Source organism: Indicator indicator, chromosome 21 (assembly GCF_027791375.1).
Source record: "Indicator indicator isolate 239-I01 chromosome 21, UM_Iind_1.1, whole genome shotgun sequence".
NCBI lineage: Eukaryota > Metazoa > Chordata > Aves > Piciformes > Indicatoridae > Indicator > Indicator indicator.
Genome location: NC_072030.1, coordinates 4,501,648 through 4,529,207, shown reverse-complemented (window position 1 = coordinate 4,529,207; position 27,560 = coordinate 4,501,648). Strand labels below are relative to the sequence as shown.

Genomic DNA, 27,560 nt, shown 5'->3' with positions numbered 1-27,560 from the left:
GTTTTTCCTTTGAAGAGAGAAGGGTAAAAATAATGAAGAATATGTTCTATTACAACAATGATTTCCTAAGTAGTCCAATCTTTTGATGGGATAACCTGAAGCACTAGTGTTAGGTAATTTTTGTCCAGAGCTGCACAAGGGAATAAGCTGGGCGGCAGGGGAAAGTCAGTATAGGATAGAAAAAAAATAATCAAGTTTCCTTGCCTCCTGAGACACCCATTGAGTCTGCATGAATAGCTAATGCAGATTAATGTCTGCAGCCAAACTGAGCATGCATTTGTATCCTACTCTCCTGAAAGAGAAAAGCACCTTCTTAAACATCAAACTAAGGAACTGCATTCCATGATCACAAAATCATCTGCATGCATGAAATCACAGCAAGATTTTTGTCTCATTTAAGCTCCTCTCAAAATGAACTTAAATGAATTTTAAGTGATGTGTCCTTTATTTGTTCATGCTTCAGATAAGTGACAGAATTAACATGTCAGACAGGTCAGATTTGGAGACAGGATCTCTTAAAGAGAGCAGAATGAGGGGACACAGTCTCAAGTTGTGCCAGGGGAGGTATAGGCTGGGTATTAGGAGGAAGTTCTTCACAGAGAGAGTGATTGCCCATTGGAATGGGCTGCTCAGGGAAGCGGTGGAGTCACCGTCCCTGGAGTTGTTCAAGAGGAGGCTGAATGAGGCAATTTGTGCCATGGTCTAGTTGATTGGATAGGGCTGGGTGATAGGTTGGACTGGATGATCTTGGAGGTCTCTTCCAACCTGGTTGATTCTATGATTCTGTCTTTCAAGGCAAAACACAAACGTTATTAAAATTGCCAGCTATTATGTAAACAAGTACATACCCAAACCTTCTGACTCAAACAGGCAGGTGTCATCCACCCCTACATCTCTGCACCATGATAAGAAGTTTGCTGTGTTGTCCCGTGCAAAAAAAGACCCTGAAGGAGCATTGGCTTTGCATGGAATCTTCCGTACTGGTAAGGTCTGAAAAACAGAAGTTCTCTGTTGAGATACTGGATACATGCTAGCATAATGCTGAAGTGTTAATGACATGAAAATAACTGCCACCAACACATTTCCTTGTCCATTCAAGAATTCCAACCAAGGAAGAATTAAGTGAATTTAACAGCATGAAGTTGTCAACCACAAAGTCTTTTCAAAAGCATTGCGATGGGCTACAGGATGTGAAGTTCACAGCTGGATCAGTATTATCAGCTTCTTAAGAATATTAGCACTGCAATTTTGGGGTTTAGTGTTTGGTCAAAGGAGGTGCTACTCAAAGTATATCAATATCTGAGCCTGGGGAAAGAGGGAGGAGGGGACCTACAGGAAGGCTAGGGAAGGACAGTTTAGGAGGGCTTGTAGTGATAGGACAAGGAGCAATGGTTTTAAACTGGGGCAGATTAAGGTTGGACATTATGAAAAAGTTCTTCACAATTAGAATGGTAAGATACTGGAGCAGGTTGCCCAGGGATGTGGTTGGAGACATTCAAGATCAGACTTGATGTGGCACTGGGCAGCCTGATCCAGTTGGAGGTGTCCCTGCTCATTGTAGAGGGGTTGGACAAGATGATTTTAGAGAGTCCCTTCCAACCCAATGCGTTCTGTGAACCTGTGAAAGAGGAAAGCTACATTCCTCACAAACCAACCAAAACCAAAAGCAAGCAAGCAACCAAAAATGCTATTAGCACTAGGCAGATTTCCAGACTAGCACTCTTCCCACATCACACTAACTTTTTCAAAGAAAGAATGACTATCTGAACCTGAGGCAAATTCTCATTATCCTCTACAGACTGCCTCCCCCTGTGGCTTACAGCCTTTAGGAAGAAATTACACAACATTAGGCCACCTCTACCCCCACCCCCTCCATATCCTTTCTCAGGAGATTTTAATTGGACAAGTCCAATAGTCTTAAAAGAGCACTGGCTTCTGTTAAAAAAGGAGTCTCAAAAAATTCTCTGGCAGCCTGCTGGAGGAAGGTCAGCCAGTCCAATCTGCAAGTGGAGAAAAGCTGTAAAAACAAGCCTTTTGTTTCATGATTGTCTACTGCAACCTTACACAAAACATTGCAAAAAAAACTCTAAGAAGTTCCTTCCTCAAAACCACTTCCACAGCAAAAGTCTAACCTGACCTTACTTGCTCCAGGGCAGGAGAGGAACAAGCAGTGTGGGCAGGGATGCTCATCTGGCTAACAGCAGTTTGAAATGAGATGGGAAAAAGGCAAAGAGCAGCCAGCGTTGGGCTGCTCCATGAGGGAAGATAAGCCAGGAGCCAAGGGTGACTCCAGCAGAGGTGGTGGCAACCCTCATGTGCAACAGCACAGTCCCACAGCACCCAAGCAGGGCAATGCTGGAGACATACCAGCTTTGGCCAACTCCCCTGCAACAAAATGAGGCAACAAGTCACATCTAGTGTCTGTCCAGGAAGACAAGTCAGAAACAGCAGAAGACAAGGCTAAATGTGGGGTTACAGCAGAAGCTGAGACTTCAGCCATAAAGCCCAGCCAGCAAGAGGCAAGGCTGAGGATGAATCCACAACATGGCTCAGGAAAAAGTGGTGCTTCCAAAGAGAGCTCCTGGGCTATGGGCAGAGAGCATAAGTTGAGGTCCCAGGTGGGGTGGTCACAAATATCATGGTATTTTGGTTCCCTCAGGTCCTATAATAGCAACTATTCTGGCTTTTTTTAGCTTCCCAGTGCAATCAGTCCTTTCAGAATCACATAGCTAATTTATAGTCAACTTTATCCTTTGAGTAGATCCAAGAGGTTCCACTTTGCACTGTCTAACCTAATTGCATAAAACATCAGCTGTATGCAGCAGCTACTTAGTCATGTTCTCACAGACCCAGCTACAAATTGGTTTAACACAGTTCAAATCAAGCCAGAATGAAATTCTTTGCCCAGAATACCTCTGCATGGACTACAGCATCTGAAGTGATAAATGGATGTTGAACCAGTCAGTTCACAAAGAGACCAAACAAATTACACCTGACAAAACTGTACTCTTTGGAATTTTCAAAAGGATTATGTCTAAATTAGAGCGCAAATTCTGGATGACCTTATAATGGATTGGCAGCACTGTGGCAGGAATATGATGACAAGAAGCCAGCTCCAGTATTCCTGACACTTGCAGTCTGGTGCATAAGGTACTTCAGAGAGCAGGGAAAGGAGATGAAGCTACAATTCCTTTTTGTGTGAAAGCAGACCTGCAGTGTCAAATCATGTCACCTCCCAGTTTATTCTTCAGTTCTCTCTCAATTTTCTACAGTGCCTCTTTTGCTCTGCTCTCAAGTTCTCCTTCACTGAAAACTAGCAAGGCTTCTCCAAGATGAAAACTATTTATAATCCCAGAAACAGCCCCAGCCAAAAAAATAAAAAGATATTGTGCTATATGGCTGGTGGCTGCCATCTGGCACTCAGAGGAGATCTGGGCTCAGTGCAGGCACAACCAATCTGCTCTACTCGGCCCAGAGCCCACAGGGCATGAGCAATGCTGTAGCACCGGCCCTGAAGAACAGGAGCCACTCCTTGTTGCAGATGCCCTTGGCAGTACAAATGCAGCTAGAAGCAAGGAGATAGCCTGCACCACCCTTCTTTTAAAGGGGATAATGGGAAGACATTGCAATGCCTGGCAGGAACACAGAAAACTCCAGTCTTCCACTGGGTCACTGCTGCTCCCCAATACTAACAACACACAGATAAATCTGGTTCTAAACATGTTATGTCTTCTGATTTAGGGGGATCATAAGGACTGAATATAAAAATTATTTCAAGAAAAGCAATTCAGAACATATGCTTTAGGTGTCAGAAATATATGCAACAGAGTCAGCAAATTAACCATCTAAAAAATTCATGTATGTAATGGACTATCCGTAAATTATGCTGCTACACCTCGACAACTAAAACAGACCTTTAAACACATCAGTCAAGCTAGCTTCACTGTGAGGCTTAGACATTCACAGAGCTTGCAACATTTCTTTTACAATTATAAAGATCAGAAAGTCTTTTAAAAGCACATTTTGATAGTAGCAGTTACTGACAGCAAACAGTAAGAGTTTGGGTACAGAACTATTATACTTAATGAATCAAAACTTGGGATATTCTCTAGTATCTCAGAAAGTGACAGAAAAAAATGTTTGATCAAACAGGTGCTCTGAACAACTCAGAAGAGACAAACACCCAAATGTAAGAACAAGGCATGCCCTAGGCTATAGAAGGGAAAAAAATCTACATTATTGAAGAAAAAAAACCACAAAAAAACCAAACCTTTAAGTCATTTTATGGAACAAGACAGAGATAAATATCCTTGGCATCACATGATCTCAGAAAAATGTAGCATTTCATATTTCATCCCATTTCCCCACAATATTAGGGACTTGCTGAACAGCAAAATACCTCCTCTCCATTCAAGGACAGCACCAACAGGTTTATCACAGAAATCATAGGGAAATGCCTCTATTTTTTTTATCACCTAATAAATTCGTCTACCACCTTTTAAATAAAGGCCACTTTTTGAGTGCTTCCAAAGCCCTCAGTGTAATGTTCAGCCTGTAACACATGAAAGCTCTTATTTAAGAAAGGTTTAATGCACAAATAATTTTTACTGATTTGTATAAATGGCCTGACTATCTCAAAAGTGCTTTCTAGCAGATCATTCTGAAGTAATTAGGTTTCCATATGGCAAAAGTGACTTTTGTTGACATAGTGTAGTATAACCACAGTTGCTTTGAAACAGCAGTGGCTGCAATTACTCCTATCAAATATCATGAAAACAATTCCCCAGTCACACTCCTTTTACAGTCTTGTCTTGTTGATGTGCATGCATGTGGTTTAATGCAGGATGTGAAAGTGTGAGTGAAACATATGATGCAATCCTGGAAAAATGCTGTCAGGTTCACTTGGAAACCCAAAAGAGCCTCTCTTACACCGATGCTCTGAAATCACGTGGAAAAATGTATTTTTTTTTTACTGGTTTTCCAAAAATGAGGGTCCACCAACATGTGTTAGAAGTCCCATCTTTGCACAGCAGTCTTGAGACATAGTTTCCAGATTCCGAATCGTACTTCCCTCTTTGAATTGATGAGGGTCACTTGCAATGGAATAAAAGGAAAAAGATTTGCAATTTTGTTATGGAAGAGGGTTAAAGTTAGATAGGCACTTGATGACCTACATTAATCAAAATACAGGTGGAAATGACACTATGCAGACCTCAGTATCTGCCTGTAGTGGGGTCTACTGGCTATATATCCATATATATAATATATCAGCTAAACAGAACCTGCATCCACCTCACAGCTTTGACTTTAACCTTGTTACTGACCACAGAGTTATTCTGTTTCTTCCTAAATTCTACCCTCATTTTGCTCAGGGATTCTTAAAAAAGCCCTGCTCACCCTTACAAAGAAATAATAATTATGTATTATAAATATAAAATATAATCTGTTATATTATTATTACACATTATAATATAAACAATATGTGCTATATAATGTATAATTATTATAATTATATTTGAGATATACTAAATATAATTATAATGAGTAGGATAGATAATATAAAATAATTTTTGCCACGATCTTCTCAGTAAACATGATTTGGCTCCCTATCTTTTGTTAATTTGTTAAACCTAAGCAAACTGAAGTTCATTGCTACAAGAATTTGCTCCTACTGAGCCGTTACAGTTCAGCTCAGCACGGAGTGACAATACCCCTAGCCAAGCTTCATTTATTCAGTTGCTATCAATGCTTCAAACCTAAAATGTTTCAGATCTCATTTATAAATCAGAGGTGGTGTCCCAGACACTCATCTCAGCAAAGGCAAATTAAGTTTAGCTTAGACTGCTTTGCAGTGCCAAAATTCAGGTTTAGCGAATAGCCATGAAGCATGGGCAAGTATGAAGTAGCCATTAAATAAATGAAACTGTAATACCTACAAGGTAAAATAATGACTCCTTGGCAAGGTGGGACTGCTTTTTTGTTTTCCCCCTACCCCATTTACTATGGAGGAGAATGCTTACCAAATAGAATAACTGGACCAATAATCAAAAGTATGTGCTAAATGCATATGCAAAATGTATAGAAGGACCTCTGAATATAGAAATACATACACAGAATTTTAAATTAAGCATTTTCCCACTGAAAAAAATTAAATAAAATTTAAGCATTTAATTAAGTACGAAATATATACATATAATCCTGCCTCAGCCTTCCCAAAGTCACAGTAAGAGTTAAAATCCTAAGAAAAAAAAAATCTAAAAAAACCCACACACCCAAGATGGAAATTTTGAAGGCTTAGGAGACACCAATAAAAACTGCCAAGCTTTTCAACAGACATGGAAGCAAGAATGGCTTCCAGATTAATGAAAAATGACATTGCACTTACAATAAAGAAAGCATCCCTAAGCAGTTCACAACTGGCAAAACATTGCCCTTCAGTGAAATACATCTGCACTGTCACATAAGTACTGTAGAGAGATGTCATTTTAATAGAATAGCAGGTTGGATTTCAAGTTTAAAGATCATGTGTTGACCAGATTTTTACCCTACTTAATCACTGAAGCCAAAAATCACTCATTATCAACTTGCTAGATTCTATGCAAGCATTTGTGATCACTTTGGAATTCATGATATGCCAATGAAAATAATTAACATCATCAGGGCTTTATATCAACACACAGAATACCACGTTAAAATAAATACAGAACAAAGTGAATGGTTTAGCCATGCTATTAATGTCAAAGTAGAATACGTTCTCCCACTTCTTCCACACAGCATTAGTTTTAACTTAAAAGTAAGCATAGATAGAGAAGCTCAAATAACAACAATGTCGATTTAAAAAGTTTAAATTGTGTTCATGTCTTTGTTCTTCTAAGTGCTCTGTCCGTGACACAACCCAGCAAAAGTTGAAAACCCTTGTTATCATGCAAAAAAAAAAAAAAAAAAAAAAAAGATGGGATTAATAAATAGTTATGAAAAGCTAATTAAACAGAACCTGCAACTCCCATGCCTAGTAATGTGTTAGAAAACCAAGGAATACAAGAGATGATTCAATTCACTTACAAAGCACCAGACAACTGGGATATTCAGAAGTAAATAACGTCAAAAAATGGCAAGGCAGAAGCTTCGTTCACCAGCTTATGTACATCTGATTATTTGATTAATAACTGATTTAAACGCAGTCAAGTCACATGCTCATTTCAGCATATGGAGGCAATATCACAACATCTGCCAGAATCAGAAGGCCACCTATGAGACACTGGCTGTTGGGCAGCTGAATAACACACAGAGACCAACAACCAAGAACCTTCCATTGGACAGCAGATGAGGCTCAACTAATGGGAGCTGACAAGAAAGAACCCACTTAAACAGATGTCAGACTCTCTTTCTGCCAACTCAGTTTGCATAACGGAGAACAGGATGAAGTCACTATAGTCCAAAGTCTTGGGGAAGTCTATAAACTCACTTTCACAACATACAGTCATTAAATCATAGCCTCAAGAGGTCCTTTCCAACCCAGTGCATTCTATCTAGTCCAACCTCTATCTAGTCCAACATCTAACTCCATAACATATCTGTGCCTACTGACAAGTTCACTTCTGTTCATAGTATTTCAAAGATCTTGTAGAATCAATTTACAAACTCCAGCACCACATATTAAAAGCCATTACTTCTATTTACCTACAATCTGAAAATGCTAGGACCTAACACAGAAAAAAAAGTGGTTTTTTTCTAATGTCACAATAGCACTTAAGAGAGTGATTACTATAAAACAGTATTCAAGAGAGAGACTGCAGTCAAAAGTTGATTAACAAGTCTATTAACACCTCTGCTATGAGGACAGCTTGAGGGAGCTGGGGTTGTTCAGCCTGGAGAAAAGAAGGTTCTGGTGAGACCTAATAACAGCCTTCCAGTACCTGAAGGCAGCCTACAAGAAGGCTGCAGAGGGACTGTTTCCAAAGACCTGCAGTGATAGGATGAAAGATAATGGTTTGAAATTAGAGGAGATTTAGATTGGATGTTAGGAACAGGATCTGCACCATGAGGGTGATGGAACACTGGAAGAGGTTGCACAGGGATGTAGTTGAGGCCCCATCCCTGAAGATGTGCAAGGCCAGGCTTCAGAAGGCTGTGAACAACCTGATCTAGGGGAGGATGTCCACCCTCATTGCAACCCAACCCAAACCATTCTTTGATTCTATGATTAAAATTTTATAAACAGTGAAACTAAGACAGAGACGCTAAGTGCTCCTTGCAGTGTTCCTGCAAGCACCATGGGCAAAGACTGGGATTCAGTAGTTCATTCTCACTCAGTAAATAGTCTGTACTTTGCCCTCAGACCTCTTCTTTTCAGAACTTTACATGTACATGAGGATTTTTAAAGCTGGCATTTCACAATAGATTTCTGAGATAATATCTCGAATGGGACAGTTCTCAGTTACTCTTTTACAGAAAGATGAAACCTTATCTTTGATATGTTACCATGAGCTTTTCCCCATTCCATCCACAGAAGCCAGAGCTGAATTAATGCAGTTAGCTGAAGAATCCTACTTTCTAAATTTCCCTCATTTATGTTGTTATTTAATGAGAAAAACAGGAGGATTGCATTTGAGTAAGTTGTTTGTGGCCACTTGGCAGTGCTGGGTTAACGGCTGGACTTGATGAACTTAAAGGTCTCTTCCAACCAAAGGCATCCTGAGACTCCATTTCACTGTCACACTGCATAACATGTGAAAGAACACAGCAACTACATGCAGAAGTAGCAATTTTCCCATGAGATATAAACAGGTCAAATCTGAGTGGATTCTCATAGGACACATTTCAGAAAGCAACTTATAAACCCACAACAATGTCTTATCAAACGTCACATTCTTGAAGGGGATAGGATTCTCTCAAAATAAAGCTAAATATGAAAAATATTAAATTTTGGCAAAAACAACTCATTTTAGTCTCAGAAATTTAAAAATCACTTTTTCCCCTTAACCATTCCAGAAAATCCCAAGCTAAGAACAATGCCTAGAACATTTCAGTTTGAATTGCTGAAGTCCATCAAAACACATTATAGGTTCAAAAATTTCATATAGAAAGATTTTTTCACACTCCCTTACAGTGTGGTGTAGTACAGTTCAATTAACCAACATATTTTTTACACCTGGGTCAGGGAAATCCCAGGCACAAATACAGGCTGGGCCAGAGCAGTCTGGAGGACAAGGACTTGGGGGTGTCAGCTGATGAAAAACTCAACATGAGCCAGCAATGGCTGCTTGCAGCCCTGAAGGAAGCTGTGTGCTGGACTGCATTCAAAGCAGTGAGAGCAGCAGGACAGGGAGGGGATTCTGCCCTTCTGCTCTGCTGAGACCTCACCTAGAGCACTGCATCCAGTTCTGGCAGCCCCAGCGTAGGAGGGACATGAAGCTGCTGGAGCATGTCCAGAGGATGGCCATGAAGATGATCAGAGGGCTGGAGCACCATCCCTATGGGGACAGGCTGTGAGAGTTGGGGCTTTCATCCTGAAGAGGAGAAACTTTGTAGCAGCTTTCCAGTACCTGAAAAAAGGTACAAGAAAGCCAGGAAGGGACTTTTTAGAAGGGCTCATAGCCACAGGACAAGACGAAACAGCTTTAAGCGGGGAGATTTAGACTGGATGTTAAGAAGAAATTCTTTCCAGAGAGGGTGGTGAGACACTGGAACAGGTTGCCCAGGGAGGTCATGAACACCCCCTCCTTGGAGGTGTTCAGAGCCAAGTTGGAAGAGGCCTTCAGCAGCCTGGTGTAATGGAAGGTATCCCTTCCCATAGCAGGTGGTTTGGAACTAGATTATCTTTAAGGTCCCTTCCAACCTAAACCATTCTATGGATCTATGACTCTGTAGAATGATCATGGATCACTAGAAGTCTGAGTAACAAATGTCAGAAGCCACTCAAATCCTTCCATGTCACTGTAACATGGTGTACACTGCTGTGTTGCAGTCATGCTGCTTCTGCCTCTTCCTCCCGGTTTTCTCTCAAGGACCAATTTCACACTTTGTGACCTTTTAAAGTGCAAGGCAGGGTGTGGGGTTCCCAGCCCTTTCGGTAAGATTAGTTCCAAATGGTGCTTTACCTAACACAAGCCAAGTGTCAAGGAAGACTGTGATAAAGACCTACAAGGTCTAAAGGAAGAGATAATTTTTTCAGATGCTTTATCTGTTCACTTTTAGGATTTCCAGATGTTTAACAAAGACACAATTTTTAGGCAGATGCTGAAAATATTCAGAAAGAATTTCACATGCAGCTCACTCCAGGTAAGTCTGATTCTCCAAACCTCTGTGTGTTCATTTTTATGAAAAAATGCATCTTTGCCTTTATGATAAAGAATCTGATTTTCTGTGAGTTTTCCAATTAGAAACCACGAGGAAACTGCTAGAGCCCTGAGAATTCTGAGCTGGCGCAGACTTAAAAAATGTCCATGATTTGAAAAACATGTTGGAATGTTAATCTATACAGCCAAATTTCCAAACCAGCCTCAAATCAGCCTCTAAAGTTGTGAACAGAACTTACTGTACACTTGAAGCATTTGAGGTCAATTTAGAGATACAAGTCCAAACAGAAAGACACATTTATTTAAATAAACAAATTAGATATAACTAAAAGATCTATAAATTGGTGTCTATGCCTCCAACTGACTTCTGTTTTCTCCTTCTACATTGCAGTCATCACTTCTGGCTGTATATTCACTATTCCCACTGTTTCAGAAATTTTGGCTCATTATTCTAAGTTCACTACTGGTAAATGGACCAAATTCTGTAGTTCTTGTTCATTCTTTATTCCCTAAAAACTACTAGCACTATGTTTGGCCTAAGAGTTGCACAATTAAGCTGAAGATGGTTGGTCTAAATTATATTTTCTCTAGCTTTCAAAAATAGATGCTACTTTCCATTCAAGTCTCCAATCTTACACTTCTGTTCCAGACTATTCCTAGTAGCCTCAACAAAAAGCCCCATGGAAGGATCTAGTAGAAAGAGTGTCATAATTCTCTTTAAAGGCTTAAAATAAATGCTACAAATCATTTCACATAAGAGGCAAAAATCCAGCAAATCTAACAAATTTATAAATAGCCATTGCATCTCAGAAAGGTGGTTAATGCCCCCTCCCTGGAGGTTTTCAAGGCCACGTTGGATGTGGCCTTGAGTGACCTGGTCTGAAGCAGTAGTAAAAAGAGTACAAAAACTTCCAGTTTTAGCACACGTTTTGTGAAGGGTCTAAGTATTAGTATTCCATAAAAAGGTCAATTAAATATCTCTGGAAAAAAAAAGCTTGATATGCCTTCTAGTTAAATTATGCTATTCAAAATCAGAGGTTGGTTCTCCTCTTGACCTGATTTCAGTCTGAATCTTTATAGTATTTTTCCAAAGCAGGAGCTAACAGGCAGTTAACTGCTTAAATCTGCACTGCTTTTGCCAGGGCAGTTATCCTGAGATGCAAATTCTGATTATTTTAAGATGAGAGAGAGAAGGTTTAGACTGGATATTAGGAAGAAGTTCTTCAGTATGAGGGTGGTGAGACTCTGGAATAGATTGCCCAGGGAGGTTGTCGATGCCTCCTCCCAGGAGGTGTTCAAGGCCAGACTAGATGGGGCCTTAAGCAGCCAAGTTTAGTTGAGAGGGATTCCTGCCCATGGCAGGGGAGTTGGAGCAGATCTCTATGGTTCCTTCCAACCTAAGCCATTCTAGGATTCAATGTCAGATAGGAGAGGATGGAAGCGTGTGCAGGAGCATTCCTATCTCAGCTTTATTGACAAGAACAAGGCCACTTCACAACAGAGATTAACTGTGCTCCAGCACAAGGAGCAAACCATGCTTTCCCAAGGACAAGAATTATCAGTGGGAAGAATAACCTGGAGAGACGTGATGTCTCAAAGTGCTTCTTCCAGGAGTGTATAGTTCTGCCCTCAACACAGTGTATGGCTCTAAGTGTGCCTAAAAGCTTGTAAGAAGTTTTTCAATCAATCACCTGGAAGATGCCAAACAGACAGCCACCAAATATCCTAAATTTGTTCAGAAATCTCCTTTCAAGGTCTAGTGGGAAACAGAACTCTATCCTGCCATGGAAGTAGATTAGCTTTAGTAGTAAGTTATTTACTAGGCATATAGAGTTTGTCCACATGGCCTGCTGCAGGCAAATCTGCAAGACTCCTGGTAGCACTCCGGTTGAGCATGAGCTCAGCAAGCTATTGACATGTCTGAAAATGGTGCAAGGAATTCTCTAACAAACAGCTTTACAGTCTGGTGGAAATGATTCTTTCCAGATGGATTAGCACTTGTGAGTCATTTTGTAAGATTATTCTTTTCCTCCTGTATTCAGATGTCTGCCACTATAAAGATTAATATACAAAAAAAAGACAATGCTGTACACTTCCCTCCCCCCAGCTAACTGAGGGCCATATCTGTATTGTGTACCAGCAGAAATTGGCTCCACAGACTTTTACTGCAAAGCAAAAGTCTCCAGTAAGTACTAGTGTGCAGACAAGCAAATTGCTGCCCCAGACCACAAAGAATCTGTTCCCAGCCTAACCACATGCATGCAATTCTTAGCCAGAGAGTCAGATTTATAAATTACAGAGAGCACCTGAACACTGCTCTGCTATAGCAGAGGACTCTACACTGGGCACACTGGCTCAAGGCCCCAAGCATGCAGAATGCTGTATTTGCTGGGACTTCACCCCAGCTACAGGACACAGATAACCTCGAGAAACTGAAGCCTACAGCAAAAGTAAAACCACCATGTTGATTAGATCAGACTTTCAGGTTGGCCATCCATGGTCCAAGAAAAAGCAAGGTTCACATACTTCAAAGGAAGATACTTCAAAGCAGATAAAAAAAAACAGATGAGGAAAACCTCCACATTAAAAAAAAATAAATATCAAAACAATTCTCTCTATTGCATGCATGGATTCACTAAACACATTTCTCAGGAGCAGGGCTATAGATGCCCCCTTCCTGGAGGTGTTGGATGGATGAGGCCTTCAGCAACCTGGTCCAGTGGAAAGTGTCCCTGCCCATTGCAGAGGGGTTGGAACTAAATGATGTTTAAGGTCCCTTATAGCCTAAACCACTCTAGGAATCTATACATCTACAAAAGCTTTCGATATGGTAAAACTGCAAAATACACTTCAGATACTAGGACTGTTGGTAAGATGTGGACAGAATCTCTTCATGTTAGGAAACACAGGAATGGATGTATTTTCCTATTGTGTGTGTGCAGAAATTACTGTTTCATAAACAGCTGCAATGGAAATCCACCTGCACATCCAAGGACAAAGTTTCCTCACTGTTTTCTACACAACAGTTTTATTTCAGCGCATATTCAATTTCATCTTTTTAAATTAACTCCCACTGGAAGAATAAAATTAAGTACTTACTTGAATTAAATCTTCCAGGACTTAAGAAATATTTGTATCAGGATTTATTTTGTACTTAATTCCATTTCTTTTATAGGCTAAATCAAATATAGATCCCAGCTTCCTGAAAATGAAGTTGAATTTTAGATTCCAATTCATTAATCCAAAGTATTTCTAAGAGAGATCGGAGTTGAGATTCATCTGATTAACCTCTGAGAGCCTGGAGAAGAAGGATGATCCATTTTCAATATATTTTCATTCATTTGCAATGGAAACATTATTTTCAGTGCACTGTTCATAAACATCTAGGCAGCTTCAAGGATGGTGTGCAAACTATTATGCCCTGACTATTAAAAAAGTGATAACTATTAACACAAGTTACTTATGTTTACTTCAAAATCTTAATTAATGGGCTTACTAAACTAAGCCCAAGCAAATGTGGGTTCCATGTATATTGAACATTTGTTTGCACAGCTGTGAAACTCTCAAATTAACTATCTGTCAGGAGAAGTAAAATACTGCCAGGAGAGCATGGAGATGAAATCCAAGCCAATAGGAGAAAATTACAAAATAGCATCCTGTGACATGAATCACTTTTACTGAATAACTCCTGAAGTAAATCTGTAGTTTCCAGACAATGGATCATTAGCAGAATCAGCACAGGTACTTTCAACAACTTACTACCACAGAAATATTCAGGATTTATTAAGACTGATATCAGCCACCCACTTGTCACTTTATTTGTACATGGTGAGATTTATTTATGACTGCAAAACCAACAAAAGGGGGGAAAATGACTTCTTAAAAATATATCATATAGGCACAGCAGTTTAGTAATGACCTTTCTATTTAAAAATCTCCATTTTAACTTAAAACTCAAAAAAATTTGTCTGCCTGAAGCAGAGCCAAACAAAGCTTTATCTGACACAGCATCAGTGACACATCATCAATGTTTATCAACATCAGTGTTTTCAGAATCAAGTTCTGAGGCATGGTTTTGCTGCTTAACAATGAAGAACACTGTCTCATGGGATTTGAAAAAGAACCTATCACCTAACATCCTTGAAATTAACAACTGCTAAATGCTTCATCTTTACAAACTGAAGTGTTTGTAATAACTAATTACCGAATGATTAATAAACCAAACCTCATAAGGTTAGGGAGCTAGATTCATAGAGGACATATTCTGAGTATCCATTATGACATCCAAAAGCATCTATTTGGGCTTCAAGCTCAGAAGGGCAATGAGCAGGGCCTGCATAAACGGCAGTAGAGGCTGCCAAACTCCAGGGCTTTCAACCGCACATTACTCCCCTGAATAGAAAATACCAAAGCAGAGCGTGACTCGGGTGACTATTTTTAGCTGCAAGGATTCAGTCCTCAAGAAGCATCTATACAGAAAAGTACAAATGTAATTTCAAATAATTTCTTTGAAGTTTGACCCTTGTGAAAGGATAGATTTGCTCATGTCCACCTGCACAAACAGCAAGGTATTCAGCTCCAAGCAGCAGTAAGGCACAGAACATCAGGGACCCTTCTGGGCCAGCTAAGGGGTTGTCTCACCCAGACACAAACTGGCCATAACTATCCAGGGAAGGCTAAAACCATAGCAAATAGGCTACACCTCTCAATACTTTCTGAAGCTCTAAGCATTTCCAGCTATGGGGACTTCCTTGTCTAGATGGGATTTTTGTGTATTCAGCCTTCCAAGACCTCTCTCTTCTATTACCTTATTCAGTGATTTCTTGAACTCAGATAAAACTTTTAACACTCCTTGGCAGGAAATTGCCAACCAGTTCATAAACAAGGACCCCCCTTTTTGTGTTTGGCTCTTACCAGCTTCAGCGTCCCATAGTTTTGTACTGTAAAAGGCTAAACAACTACCACATCATCGCTGTTTTCTGCATGTTCCATCATGTGCCCCCATGCTACCTCTTTCCACAATGAAGCATCCTAACCCAGTCAATCACTCATAAAAAACTACTCCATTGATCCCCTTCACTCATAAAAGGTCGCTACTGCATTGACTTGTTCTGACTCTTAAAGGAAAGCAGGCTTTACTTGTGCACCATGCACCTTTGAAACTCCTTTTCAGTTTCTTAAAGCTGTATTCCCAAGTCATATCCCAAGCAGTTTCCTAACTCTTTTGAAAATGTCCTCAACACACACAAGTGTCTCCACAGGACACAGAAAGGAAGGGTTTATATCAACACCACCATCTTCCTTCTGGATTTGGAAAGCAGAATATTTTGGGAGGCACAACTGTTTTGGTTTTCCTGATTTATTCCATACTCAAGAAGGCTGATGCTGATCTAGGAGGTCCCTGAAAGCTGAATCAAGTTCAGTCCTCCCTAATAAGAAAGGGAATGATACAGTTCTGTTAAGAAACAAACTACAAACTGAGAGGGACCTACTGCAGTTAACCCAGAAGCAATGAGGATTAACCTCTGCCATTCTGCACAGCATCACATATAAAGTTAAGTAATTACAGGAAGCAACTGATGAGCCACTGTAGTCAATATCAGTTTTTAATGTCTCTATGTGTTGCCATCACTGCCAAATTGGCTAGCCAGTCCCAAGGAGCTGCACACATGGATACATGATCAGTAGTACATATCAAACATCTTCCTCTAAGACAAAAGCAAACCCAAGATATGTTATGGAGCTTTGCCATCTAGGAAGTAGCTCACATACAAAGAAAAACTTATGAAAACAGATCAAATCTTTGAGCTTGTGGAGGGACCCTTCATTATCTACAGCCTTATCCTGTCTCCCTTTCTCAGCTGCAACCTAGTGCTGCCTGCAAGCTGATCCTTCTGGCAGCCACTCATTTTTCATCAGTCTGCCTCTATCTAAAAAAGTTGAAAGTTACATATATGACTAGAAAAGCACATTATCTATTTTGATAGAGGCTGGACTCTGCAGAAACCAGCAGCTTCTTCCAGCTGCCAATGAAGTCACCAGGGCACCTGGGTGAAAGTCCATTTCCGTTTTCCTGTGCACAGAGAAATAGCCAAAAGACTTCAAAATTCCATATGTATTATTAACAGAGTGCTTAATAATGATTCAGGGGAGGATTTCTTGGAGGGGAGGAATTCTGTGGAATTCTTACTATGCTAAATTTCTACAGCATAATCTTCTTATAAATTTCCTTGGCACAACAAGCCAGACTTTCCAATGTGTAGACTAGTCCTCTTGCCTAGGACTGCTACACAGGGAATTAAAATCTGAAAGGATGAATAGCTTCCTAATAGTCTACAATAACACAAATCAATTACTCTGCCATATCTTTGAATTCTTACCATATTAAGTATGAAGCAATATACATTGAGAAAATAGGCAGTGGAGCAGATTATTTTTTCCCCTTTCATTGCATTGCCTATTGCACCAGTTTGACAAATACAACACCAACAAATCAAGCAATTACAACACACAGGATTACAAACGCCTGATTGCCTTCTAATGTAACGTAGGATCAAAAAAAAGGATCAGCTAATTGAAGGAAGGAAGGGCACAGTTTCAGCTGAGGAAGTTAATACTAGGAGGAGGTCTACCTCTTTTCAGTGGTAAAACACAGAAGTACCAAACACTGTTACATTTCTGGGTTATCTTTCCAAATAGTAGCTCTCTCCAAAAAAGCTACCATGGAACAACACTCTGATGACACAAAAAAAAGCCCCAATAAACCCAGCAAAAAGCAGTAGTTAGATATCCACCACTTTGAGCTTCTGAATATTCACTAGAAGTTTGTAGTGGCATTTATTACTAATATTTTTCCTGAGAATTTTATATTTGATAGACACAGATTCCTGAGATGCCAGTCTGTACAAAAACGCTTTACACTTTGTGATTTAATTGATTTTTCTAGCAGCTAGCTGGGCAAGACATGAAAAGGGAATGTTTCAGAACTACATAGCCAAGTTTACCTTTTAGGTATTCCCTGAAGCTGCTAGTAGTTTTTAATTAATAATGGTACATTTTGTTTGTTAAGGGGAAAAACAAATGAGAACAAGCATCCCTACTTTCTGCTAGCTGGTTTCTAGGCTTAATCAAAGAGACAGCCTTAAGAGTTTCTCAGCATGGGAGCTACCATGACAGGCACCCACTTAAGTGAAGACAAGCTGTACCATAATACAAAGAGGAACTCAGAAATCATCCAGTACTTCTATTAACCAAACCCTGATTACAACTTGAAATGTAAAATATGAGTTCCAGCTGTCTTTTCCTCTTCATGGAAGAAAGCTTCCCTCCTTCTATACTTTACTTTTTGTGTTTCTTCCCAGCTGCCTCTTCCTTCTTCTTTAGGAAAAACAAAAATAAGAAGAAAAATCAAAACAAGCACACAACGTCCCCTTGCACCTCCACAACCCACAGCAGTGTAAAAATAATTTAATAAATCCTGCCTTAGTCCAGATGATTTCTCCTGCAGCAACAATTATGAGCTTGAAACCAAGAAAAACAACTTGCACAGCTGCAGCTGACACAAGATTGTCAGGTTTCAGAACTGCTGATAAAATTTATCCTGCGCCCTTATTTCTGCTACAGGCTAGTTATGAAAACATCAAAAAATAGAAGATGCATTATGTGATTTCTGCTCTTTTTTTATCTGCTCTCTATTTGGTGTTTTAAATTCAGATACATCTTCCTTGAAAGCTAACAGGAAAAATAAAAACAGTTTCACAACAAATGCATTCATTTAATTTAACTTTTCCCAGAGAGAAACTTGCTGTACTCTTGAATTGCTCCCAATAATGCTGTCCTAGGAAAAATCATTTCAACTCAAGGGAGGTTCCAGTCAAGCAAGATCTTAACCTGATCCCTACAAAGCTCTACAGTATCTTCTGAAGGTTCCGATTTTCTACATCATCCCTGCAACTCTTTACTGAGTCCCTTCCAGTACACAAACAGAACCTTTAGACTCAGGACACCAAAACGAATGACAGAATTTTATTATTGGTCTCCCTAGACCTGTTTATGGAGGAAAAGGCACCTCCCACAGCTACTTAATATTCCCTTGGCAAATAAGTACAAGGATTGCATTTTCTCTACTGGCTATCGCATCACACTGCTAGACCTTGTTCTAAGTCTTATTCTGCACAAGTCATGTTTTGACTCCCTCTTATAGTTACCTTAATTACACAATTCCTCTAATTTTATATGGCAATTTTTCTACACGCAGAAATTAACTCCCTGCTCATTTGCAGAGCCTCCACAAATAAAATTTCTTAACTGGGCAAAAAAGTTCAGTACCAGAACAGTCAGATAGCTCAGCTACTGATAATACATGCTAGAACATTAACCAACACTTACTTTGCCAGGCTTGTTTGCATCAAAGCTGTTTTCTTTAAATTTCTCCTGCAGGGTTTCAGCTAACCGACAAAGCAAGGCACCATTATCCAATTTCTCCATAAAGGTTTCTGCTGTTATTTCTCTACCTGAACAGCAAAGAGAAAGTTAACATGGCAGAAATCACACAACAGCATACACTACAATTTGTGTGAGATGAGAAATCACTAGAAATCTTGACAACAATTGGAAATAAGCTTTAACTAAAATACTGGCATTGCTTGGAATGTTTAGTGAATAATCCCACTGCTGCTTTATTGGTAGACATACAGCAAATTATTCAAAAGCAGCATGCTTTCTTTGGGAAGGCATGTGTCATTTGGAAAGTAATTCTTGCATATCAGACTCCACAGGTCTCATTTTACTTCTGAAATTCCAGTGCCTTCAACACAGAGTTTTAAAAGCATACAGTAGGCAAACGCTTTATACCAGTGTGCCTGGGCAGCTGTAGTGTTACCAGCATTGCAGTTTACTTTGAAACAGAAGAGAAAAAAAAACCAAACCAAAAACAAACCAAAACATTCAAGAAGGGAAGAACTGTACTTAAAAAAAAGACTTAAGATTTGATCCTGCAAGACGCTGACAAGATACCACAGTGACTGCAATGCTCCTTTGAAAGAGCTTGTTCAGAACTGAAGTCAGGGTACACTCAAAGAAAGGGAGAAAGTTCATGTCGTATATCTACTTGCTACACAGATTAAAATTTTCAGCCAAAGAGCAAAGCCAAAATACTCCCATTTCAAAATACATCAGCTCTTATGCTAGGTGTGCTGTCCTTCAGCTGCCACAGAATGTCCTCCCTGGGTGCAGCAGACAAGACAACCTTCCATTACACTGTGCTTACATCCTCCTACCAGAGGCGATCATGAGTCTCACGATGAGATGTGTATTCTAGCCAGCCTGCAGAGTCTAGGTGAGAAGGGAATCATTTACCACCCTAGACTAAACTTAAAGGATCTTACATTTTCTATGGAAGGTTTTCCATTTTCAAATTTCTCCTGGGAAAGTTGTCTTCTTTTTGGACACTTTTTATTCAGCTTTTAACTGTATTAATACCAAGAGAGCATCAAGAACTTTATACTTGCTCTTCCTATTAAGACAGGATATATTGGGGGGGAGGGGGTGATAATTAGGTATGTCATTTGGGATCAGGAATAACACTATCAACTGCTTTTTCATGATCAGTTACACATCACTCAGCAGTAACAATGGTCTGCCCTGCCAAGATAATGAAAACCTTTGAAAATACAACTAGAAGTAAGAGTGGTTTCTCATTCCATCCACACCTACTCCTGACACTCAAAATGTCCAATCACCACTCTTCAGGTCATATTTTCCACACATTTTTGTTCAGCAACAGCTGCCTGACTAAACCAGGTGTTGTTTGGTTGAGTTTTTAGGGGGGGTTGTTGCTGTTGGGGTCTGGAAGTTTCTGTTTGGTTTTGTTTTGAGTTTGGTTTAGTGGTTGTTGTTGTTTGGTTTAGTGGTTGTTGTTGTTTGCTTTTCCTCTCTCTAGTTAACTTGGGAAAACTGATTTTCTACGAGATGTCTGGAAACTGACAACATTCATCTGTTTAGAGCAGGTCCACAACATTTCTTTGTCAAAACACCCTAGGAAAAGTACATTTAGAAAAAAAAAAAAAAGAAGGAAGAAAAATTTTTCTATACCTTTTCACTCAGAAGAGAGGGGGAAAGTAACAGCAGAAGTAGATAATCAAAAATGCTTATTGTACTTCTTCAGAGGGGAAAACTAACAGCAGAAGCAGATAATAAAAAAATATTACTGTACTTCAATATATGGCTGGTACATTGTAATCTGATAGTCAATGTCATTTATAACACTGAAAAGAACAGTATTATAAAGCAATATGATTACAAAAATGCTAAAGTAAATTTCTCTGGGTCCTTGCCTGAAAACCATTGGGGAAGAAGTCTTTTTCAGTTTGATTAGTTAAAAATCAGTAACTAAGATTCTTGCACCAAATCATCTTCAGATACAATGGTAAAGACTTTTAGTGGAAGTTAAACTGGTTTCTTCTAACACATTTCTACTCCAGAAATATCTGTTTCATGTGAATTTTATTCCCCCTTAACTCTCTTGCCATACACCCCACGTTACAGCTCCTGTACAGCTAAACGACTTCTCCAGGCAAAAGAGCAGTAGCAGCACTGCAGACATTCAGTAGTAGCTTGTGCATAACTGACTGCTTTAGCAGCATCTCCAACTCAGCTGAAGCCTGGGTTGAAACTATAACAGGCCACAGATACAAGAACTGAACATCTCAGCACCTTAATCACTACTCTAGTCTATGTATTTTCCCATTTGCCCTATCAGTGTTTGTGGCAGAAGGTGTAAAGCCATTAAAAAACTGTCATTGTTATAGGAACTGCTTTAATAGAGTATTACATTTTTATTATAGACTTGCTTCCTTCTAAAAAAAAAAAAAAAACAAACCAAAACTTATTTCAAATATTTTTAGCCTACCCATGATTTCTATTTTATTTTGGAAAGCATGATTTTTTCGCAGAGGTACAAGAAAAATCACATTCTACACATTTACTCTGCCCTATGATGCATAGATTTATTATTTCACTGGTTAAGCATATAAAAACCTAAAACCTATCCAGAGGTATTTCACAGACACAGAAAAAATTCTTCTATCTTCTTCTGCTGTTTAACAATACATTTATATTCTTTTAAATGCTGAATTGCATTAGCAATGGTCACTGCATATTGTACACTAAGCTGGAGTATTTTCGTTCTGTTCCTTTTATGAAAGCTGAAAGAATGAGCTTTGCACTGAACATCTGTATTCAATGAAAAATATATTAGGTGTCAGCTTTCAATTCACTGTATTTTATGGCTCCAAAAGGTGGCATTTCTTTGCTAAAACAGACACTCTGACATATTTAACAGTTGAAATGTATTGATTCAAATGAGAGTAATGTTCATAGCCTAAGGAAAAAAAATGGCTCTGTATATTTGTATGGAAAAAACATTAAACTCTATTAAAAATGTATAACTCCCCCTATAATTACAAGAAAGCAGTTGCAATGTTTTTATAAAATGGTAATAACATTAAGTATAATAAAAAACAACACTAAAAATATGAAAAAAACCCACCAAAAAAAAGGAAAATGAAGGCTTTCTCAAACCTTCCAAGCATTGCTTACCCTCCCTTTTACCTCAATCACCAGATGCCCCTTGAAAAGACAAACTGCTGCACACAGACATCTACCACTGCAGACAGTTCTCTGTAAGGCCACCCAGACCTGGAGGTCCAAATGTGACCAGACTGGGAGGTCTATAAAAGAATAACTAAAAAGAAGCCCATGCCCAGAGTGTGTGCTCAAGAGGTCAAAGACAAAGTATTCCATATGGACCATCTCAGACAACCAGAGCCTCCAGAAGGCAGCAGAGGAACTCAAAGACTAAAACAATGTACCAAAATCTACTTGGGTCCTCTATTGCTGCACTGGGTTCTTCACTACAATGCAGAGTGTTGACTCCAGCCTCACAACCAGCAGATCACTTATTGTAATTGTATGCCTCAGTGGTAACACAAAGCTGCTACATTACAAACAGAAACATTTCCCTCAGGTGCATCTCTGAAACACATTGGTAGACAGATGAGCTTCTACAATACTGATGCACCAGTGGAACAGCTCCTCCTGACCCTCTCAAATTGTGTGGCATTTAAAGCCAAGATAACAAAGCACAATAAAAATAAAGAAAACAAAGGCCAATGATTTTACACCCATGTAAAACTGGCTGTTTTTTCTGACAAGGCTACTTCTGTTTCCCACAGTAGCTGACAGCAAGAGAAATAGTTTTGACAGCACTGAGACATTTTCACTTACTTGAAATGGGGCATGTAAACAATCTTAAAGGCATGCTGATAGTGAAGAAAATTATAAAGATACTCAACTAACTAAGAAACTGTATCAGTTCCAGCAGGATCACTAGAAGCATCAGTAGCATGACTACTGATACTCAGATATTTAAAACCTACACTACCCATTGCCTTAAGCTGAGCCTGCTGAGTCTGAAAATTAAGATATTGTGACAGAATCTTCTTAGATAAGATGAACACTGAGCTGAAGCAGGTTTTGCTTTACTTCAGCATCAAATACAGACAGCTTCTTGCAGAAAACCTCCCACTCTTCATCCCCCAAACTTTATTCTTCAAGACATCTTAAATTCCAGAGCCCATCTCCAACTCCATGCACAAGCTATCAAATTTGGAGTGTGTCAGCAGTGAAAGCATCGCTGAGTGCTTCATTGGCCCTACACATACTAAAAACAAGGCTGAGAGATGATCATCGGTTGCCAGACAGCTAGGTCAACACATCTCCTTCACTTAGCTACTGCAAGGATCTCTCAACTTAGCCACCAAGGATCTGCAGAGGGAAGACACAACATCCATACTCAAATCTTCCCTTACAGCATGCAGTCCCAAACCTCTGCAATGCTGATGTGTCCCATTTTGAGAAGGATATAATGTACAATACTGTATGAGTTAATCCCATCTGACACATCGATTTCATCTACAACGTCCTTTTTCCAGCCCCCCGAATACAGGCAGCTAAAATCTATTCAGCAATGAAGCTGTAATGACAAACTGTCCTCTCAGCAGCTCTGAGTCTCTCTGACATGGTTCCAAAAATAATTAGCAAAATGTGTACAAGAGTGCTAGTGATTAATTAAAAAAAAAAAAAAATCCACAACAATGCCCATACTAAATTAGAATACAATTCCCAAAGGCTCAGGGTGAAAATTCTTCAGTGTTGTTTTCAGGCTGCACCATGTATCTGTCTTCCAATTTATCACTTGGGTAAAGCCAAATTCCAGCTATGCCTAATTTCCATCTAATATCAAAAGCCCTCATTCATATTAGAAAGTGCAACAGCCTTCTAATGTTTTCCAGTTTGTCATTTCAAGCCCACATCAGGCTTTGCTGCTCCAAAACAGTCACCATTGCAACTTCCAGTACCACCCTGTAGGACATATTTACCTCTCCACCAAAAAAAAAATCAAACTACCTCAGAGAGGTTCAGTCCAATAGAGCTTGCCTAAAATACTTACTTTGTATTAAAACAAAACAAAAAACACAAACAAACAAATCTACATTTGAAAATACTCTGTCCTTGTTGAATCATACCACAAATGAATGACCAAAATACAGATGAAACAAAACATGAACCAGCATGGCAACAATTAATTGAAATGCATATTCATTTTCTGTATAAACAGAGACATTCTGCCACATTAAATCTGGCATTAAAGACACTTAAAATGAGGCCACCCAAGTTACAGCACAGAGCAAACTGTGGATACACAGAATATTATCTGCACATCCATGGCTGTGAAGATATGCTGACCATTAATGCAAAGGAGGTTTTTTCCTTGTATGGAGGAAAAAATCCCTCGTGACAAAACCAAAAGGCTTTGCATATCCTTCTATCCTTTTGATGATGAAGAGTGAGACAATACAAAGTTTTTTACAAGAGAACAGCATGCTATAAATTCATACCTATTTTCCTTACAGCAACATGCTCATATGTCCCTCCTCTCATTAAAGTTAACTTCAATGACAGAGCAATTAAACCACATTTTTACTTCTGAGTTAGTATATTTACATTAATATTAATTACTTCAATTCTGTTACACCTAATTTAGTTTGAATGTGAATTTTAACTTCATTGTCAATTTGAATAACAATATCTACACAGGAATTCGAAGCAGCTAACAAATAATTTCAGTTTTTCAGAACAAACTCTGAGAAAAGATGAACTTGGTGTGAGAAGGTGTGGGGGGAATGCATTAAGCAAATGAACTGTGTATCCTGCTTAATTAAAAGCAAGTTGTGTCCATTTAGTTCTGCAGCACAGAATTTGGTGTCCATATGAAAAAAAAAAAAATCAGATTTTTAATTATAGTTGGCACTTCAGAACCTCCTGCTGTTTGCTACTTTCTTGCTAAAAAAAAAAAAAAGTGACCTCATTCCTAAACTTGTCACTGTGAGAACTCTGTTATGAATGGCAAACAAGCTTCTATTTGTTTTAGAGTGGCTTCATTGTTTAAAATATTTAAACATATACTAAATCTTTAATGGAATGTGCTGCTTCTGATTCAAAAAACAGTCTTTTGGACTGCTGTCTTGTGGTAATTGGCATGGAAAGTCAGGATTTCTGGATTTTGCTTTGGTATTGTCTAGACAATTTTACATTCTAAACTCATTAATTTAAATGGAATTACCACACAAACATGTAATTTAAAACAAGTGCCACTTTTGCAGTTGTGGATTCAGAACGATTCCAGATTTAAAATGAGCATTGTCTACCTGCAAAATACTGCGTTCTTGCATTCTGCTGACACTACTTAGTGACTACATCACTCATAACATCATGACACTTCCCTTCCTCTTAGAAAAAAAGAAAGAAGATAAAGGAAATACAGCAATGTAGAATGTGCAGATAAAGGGCACTAGATATATTCTATCACTGTATGATATCACTGAGATGGTTCAGCTACAGTTTGCCAAGACAAGACACTGCCTGTGTCTCATCAAAACAGACTTTCACAAAAAATAACCAAAAACCCCCAACCACCAACAACAAAATCACCCAAAAACCCACTCTAAACCACACCAGACTTTAAAATGTTCACACAAATTTTCCTCCAAGAGAGCATCCATGGGAGCTTCATGTAAACACCACCTCCTCTGAAATATTTCCTCCTCTTTGTTTGATGAGAGGAACTGCTGGCATGTTTCCCTCAGGATGAGGTATTGCCTAAGTCATGCACTTCTTTCGTAGAATCCCTTGGACTTACAGAGATCACACAAAAGCCATTTTCCCCTGACTGTTCTCAACAAACAACATACTATTTCCTGGCTCATAGTTCCTAAATTCCACCTTCTTGAATGAGTTGCATACCCCACAGAACTGTCTCTCTCCTTGCTGCCAGGGACATATTCTCATTAGGCCCTAGTCATGTGTACCTCATTTTTTTCTTGGCTTTTGGTTTGCATCCTCTTTCATCAACATGTTTTGGCTTCATATACCAAGACATACAGCTGCAACCAGTAAACCTCCAGGTCCCAGCTGAAGCCACTCGGTCTGACCCTTCTCTGCACAAGCTCCCACAAGTCTTAGCATGCATTGCCATGGGAGGCAATTATCAATCACTACTACTTGGGCAGCATAGGACTTTTTAATGGCTCCTTCCATTCAAGGCTGTCAGCACACCCATAGCCTTTAGGAAGCCTACCAATAAAAATGGAAAATGTGAGTGATGGCAGTAATTAGCACCATTCAGCTTAATGGTATTAATACAGAAAACACACGCAAAAGAACATTTGAAAATTAAAATTGAGGAAAAACAAACGTGAAATTACTAATGAAGCTCAACTATGTTACTCATGGCAACACTGTGGAGACAAATTACTTATTAGCTCTTCTGACTTTGGTGCACTATGTGGAAGTAGCTACCTACTCGAGATTACCTTTATTTTTGAAATGCAAAGAAGTCTGAAGGACTGAATTCCCAACTAACAGTAGAATTCACTTACTGTCCAGTAACTGCATTTGATCTTATTGCATCTTACCCAGTAGGTTTGTGAGCCACAGGGCCAAATCCTCTTTCATTGGCAACAGGTTGGCCTCATGTCTGCTTGCAAGCCACTGACTGTATTGATGCATATCAGAGAGGCCAGGCCCACGTGCCTTCGGGCTCAGAGCAGTGCACATTGCTTATCTGCTTCTTGTACCTGTTTTGTTAATTACAGAAAAAGAAAAAAAAAAAAAAGAACAGAAATAAAAAATAATTACTGAGTTATACCAAATCAAGTTTCACAGATTCAGAAGAGCAGTAACTGTGATTCTAATAAATCAGCTGTCAGACAAACAGATGTAGATCTAACACATCGATGAGTGAAGGTTTGTTTTGTTAATGGATCATGTTGCCAGTGATTAAATCATAGAGATAAATGTCAGCTTCATTTGTACTCACCAAACTACACATGTTGTCAACACACAACCAAATATTCTGCAAGGAATGATTAAAATCAAATCAAAACAAACATTCTACATAAAGCTAACAACTCAATATGATGCCTGATGCATTCAAAATACTGGAAAGCTTCAGAGATTTTTTTGGATCAAGCCCAGGAAAAACATGGGAACACCTGAGTTACACCACCACAGCAAAGTACTAGCAATTACCAAGTGCTGTTACCAAATGGAACCAGTCTATTCTACAGCTTCAGAACACTTGAGGTAAAAAAACCCACCAAATCTATTTACTGAATAGCATTATACCTTCAGAGAGCTGCACAACAGCTAGTGCTGGTCAGCCACACTTCCTACTTCCACCTTTTACACAGAGACTCCTCTGCTTCAGTGTTGACTTGCCAAAACTTTAGCTTCAGGTAAGACAATATGTCATCTGTTAAATATTAGTGAAGTGGTGTGAGTCCTGCAGCAGTCAAAGACTTCAGGCCCACTGGACCTATATCTCTGTTCCTGATGGCATAATTCCCCCATCTGCAGCAAAAGTGTGCTAAAGAAAGGTCCTTTTGCTCTCTGAAAAGAAACAGACCTGGCCCCAAACGCCTGTAGCAATGAGCTGAGATACTTTCTTGCCTGGTAGGCTGTAGCCTGCTGAAAGCCCAGTCATACCAACTAGCAGACACAAGATCTTATATACTTGTATAAGGCACCAGACAGCATTAAGTGAAGAGTGGAATAGTTCTTTGCCTGTTCTTAACTGGCTGATCCATACAAACTGTGGTCATACTTGTCAGAAGGCTTCAGCTTGTGATACTCTCCAAACAC

General features: G+C 39.2%; 1 protein-coding gene across 1 annotated transcript in view; it reads right to left on the bottom strand.

Moving 5' to 3' along the window:
• The window catches only part of GAS2 (growth arrest specific 2), a 65,885-nt gene extending 39,411 nt beyond the window's left edge, over positions 1-26,474 (bottom strand). Inside the window, exons 1-3 of the mRNA XM_054390609.1 lie at positions 26,333-26,474; positions 18,687-18,811; positions 849-990 (exon numbers count right to left, since the gene is read on the bottom strand). Coding sequence (XP_054246584.1) covers positions 849-990; positions 18,687-18,811; positions 26,333-26,474 — 409 coding nt within the window. The remainder of the gene's footprint in view (positions 1-848; positions 991-18,686; positions 18,812-26,332) is intronic.
• Positions 26,475-27,560: the final 1,086 nt, after the last annotated feature.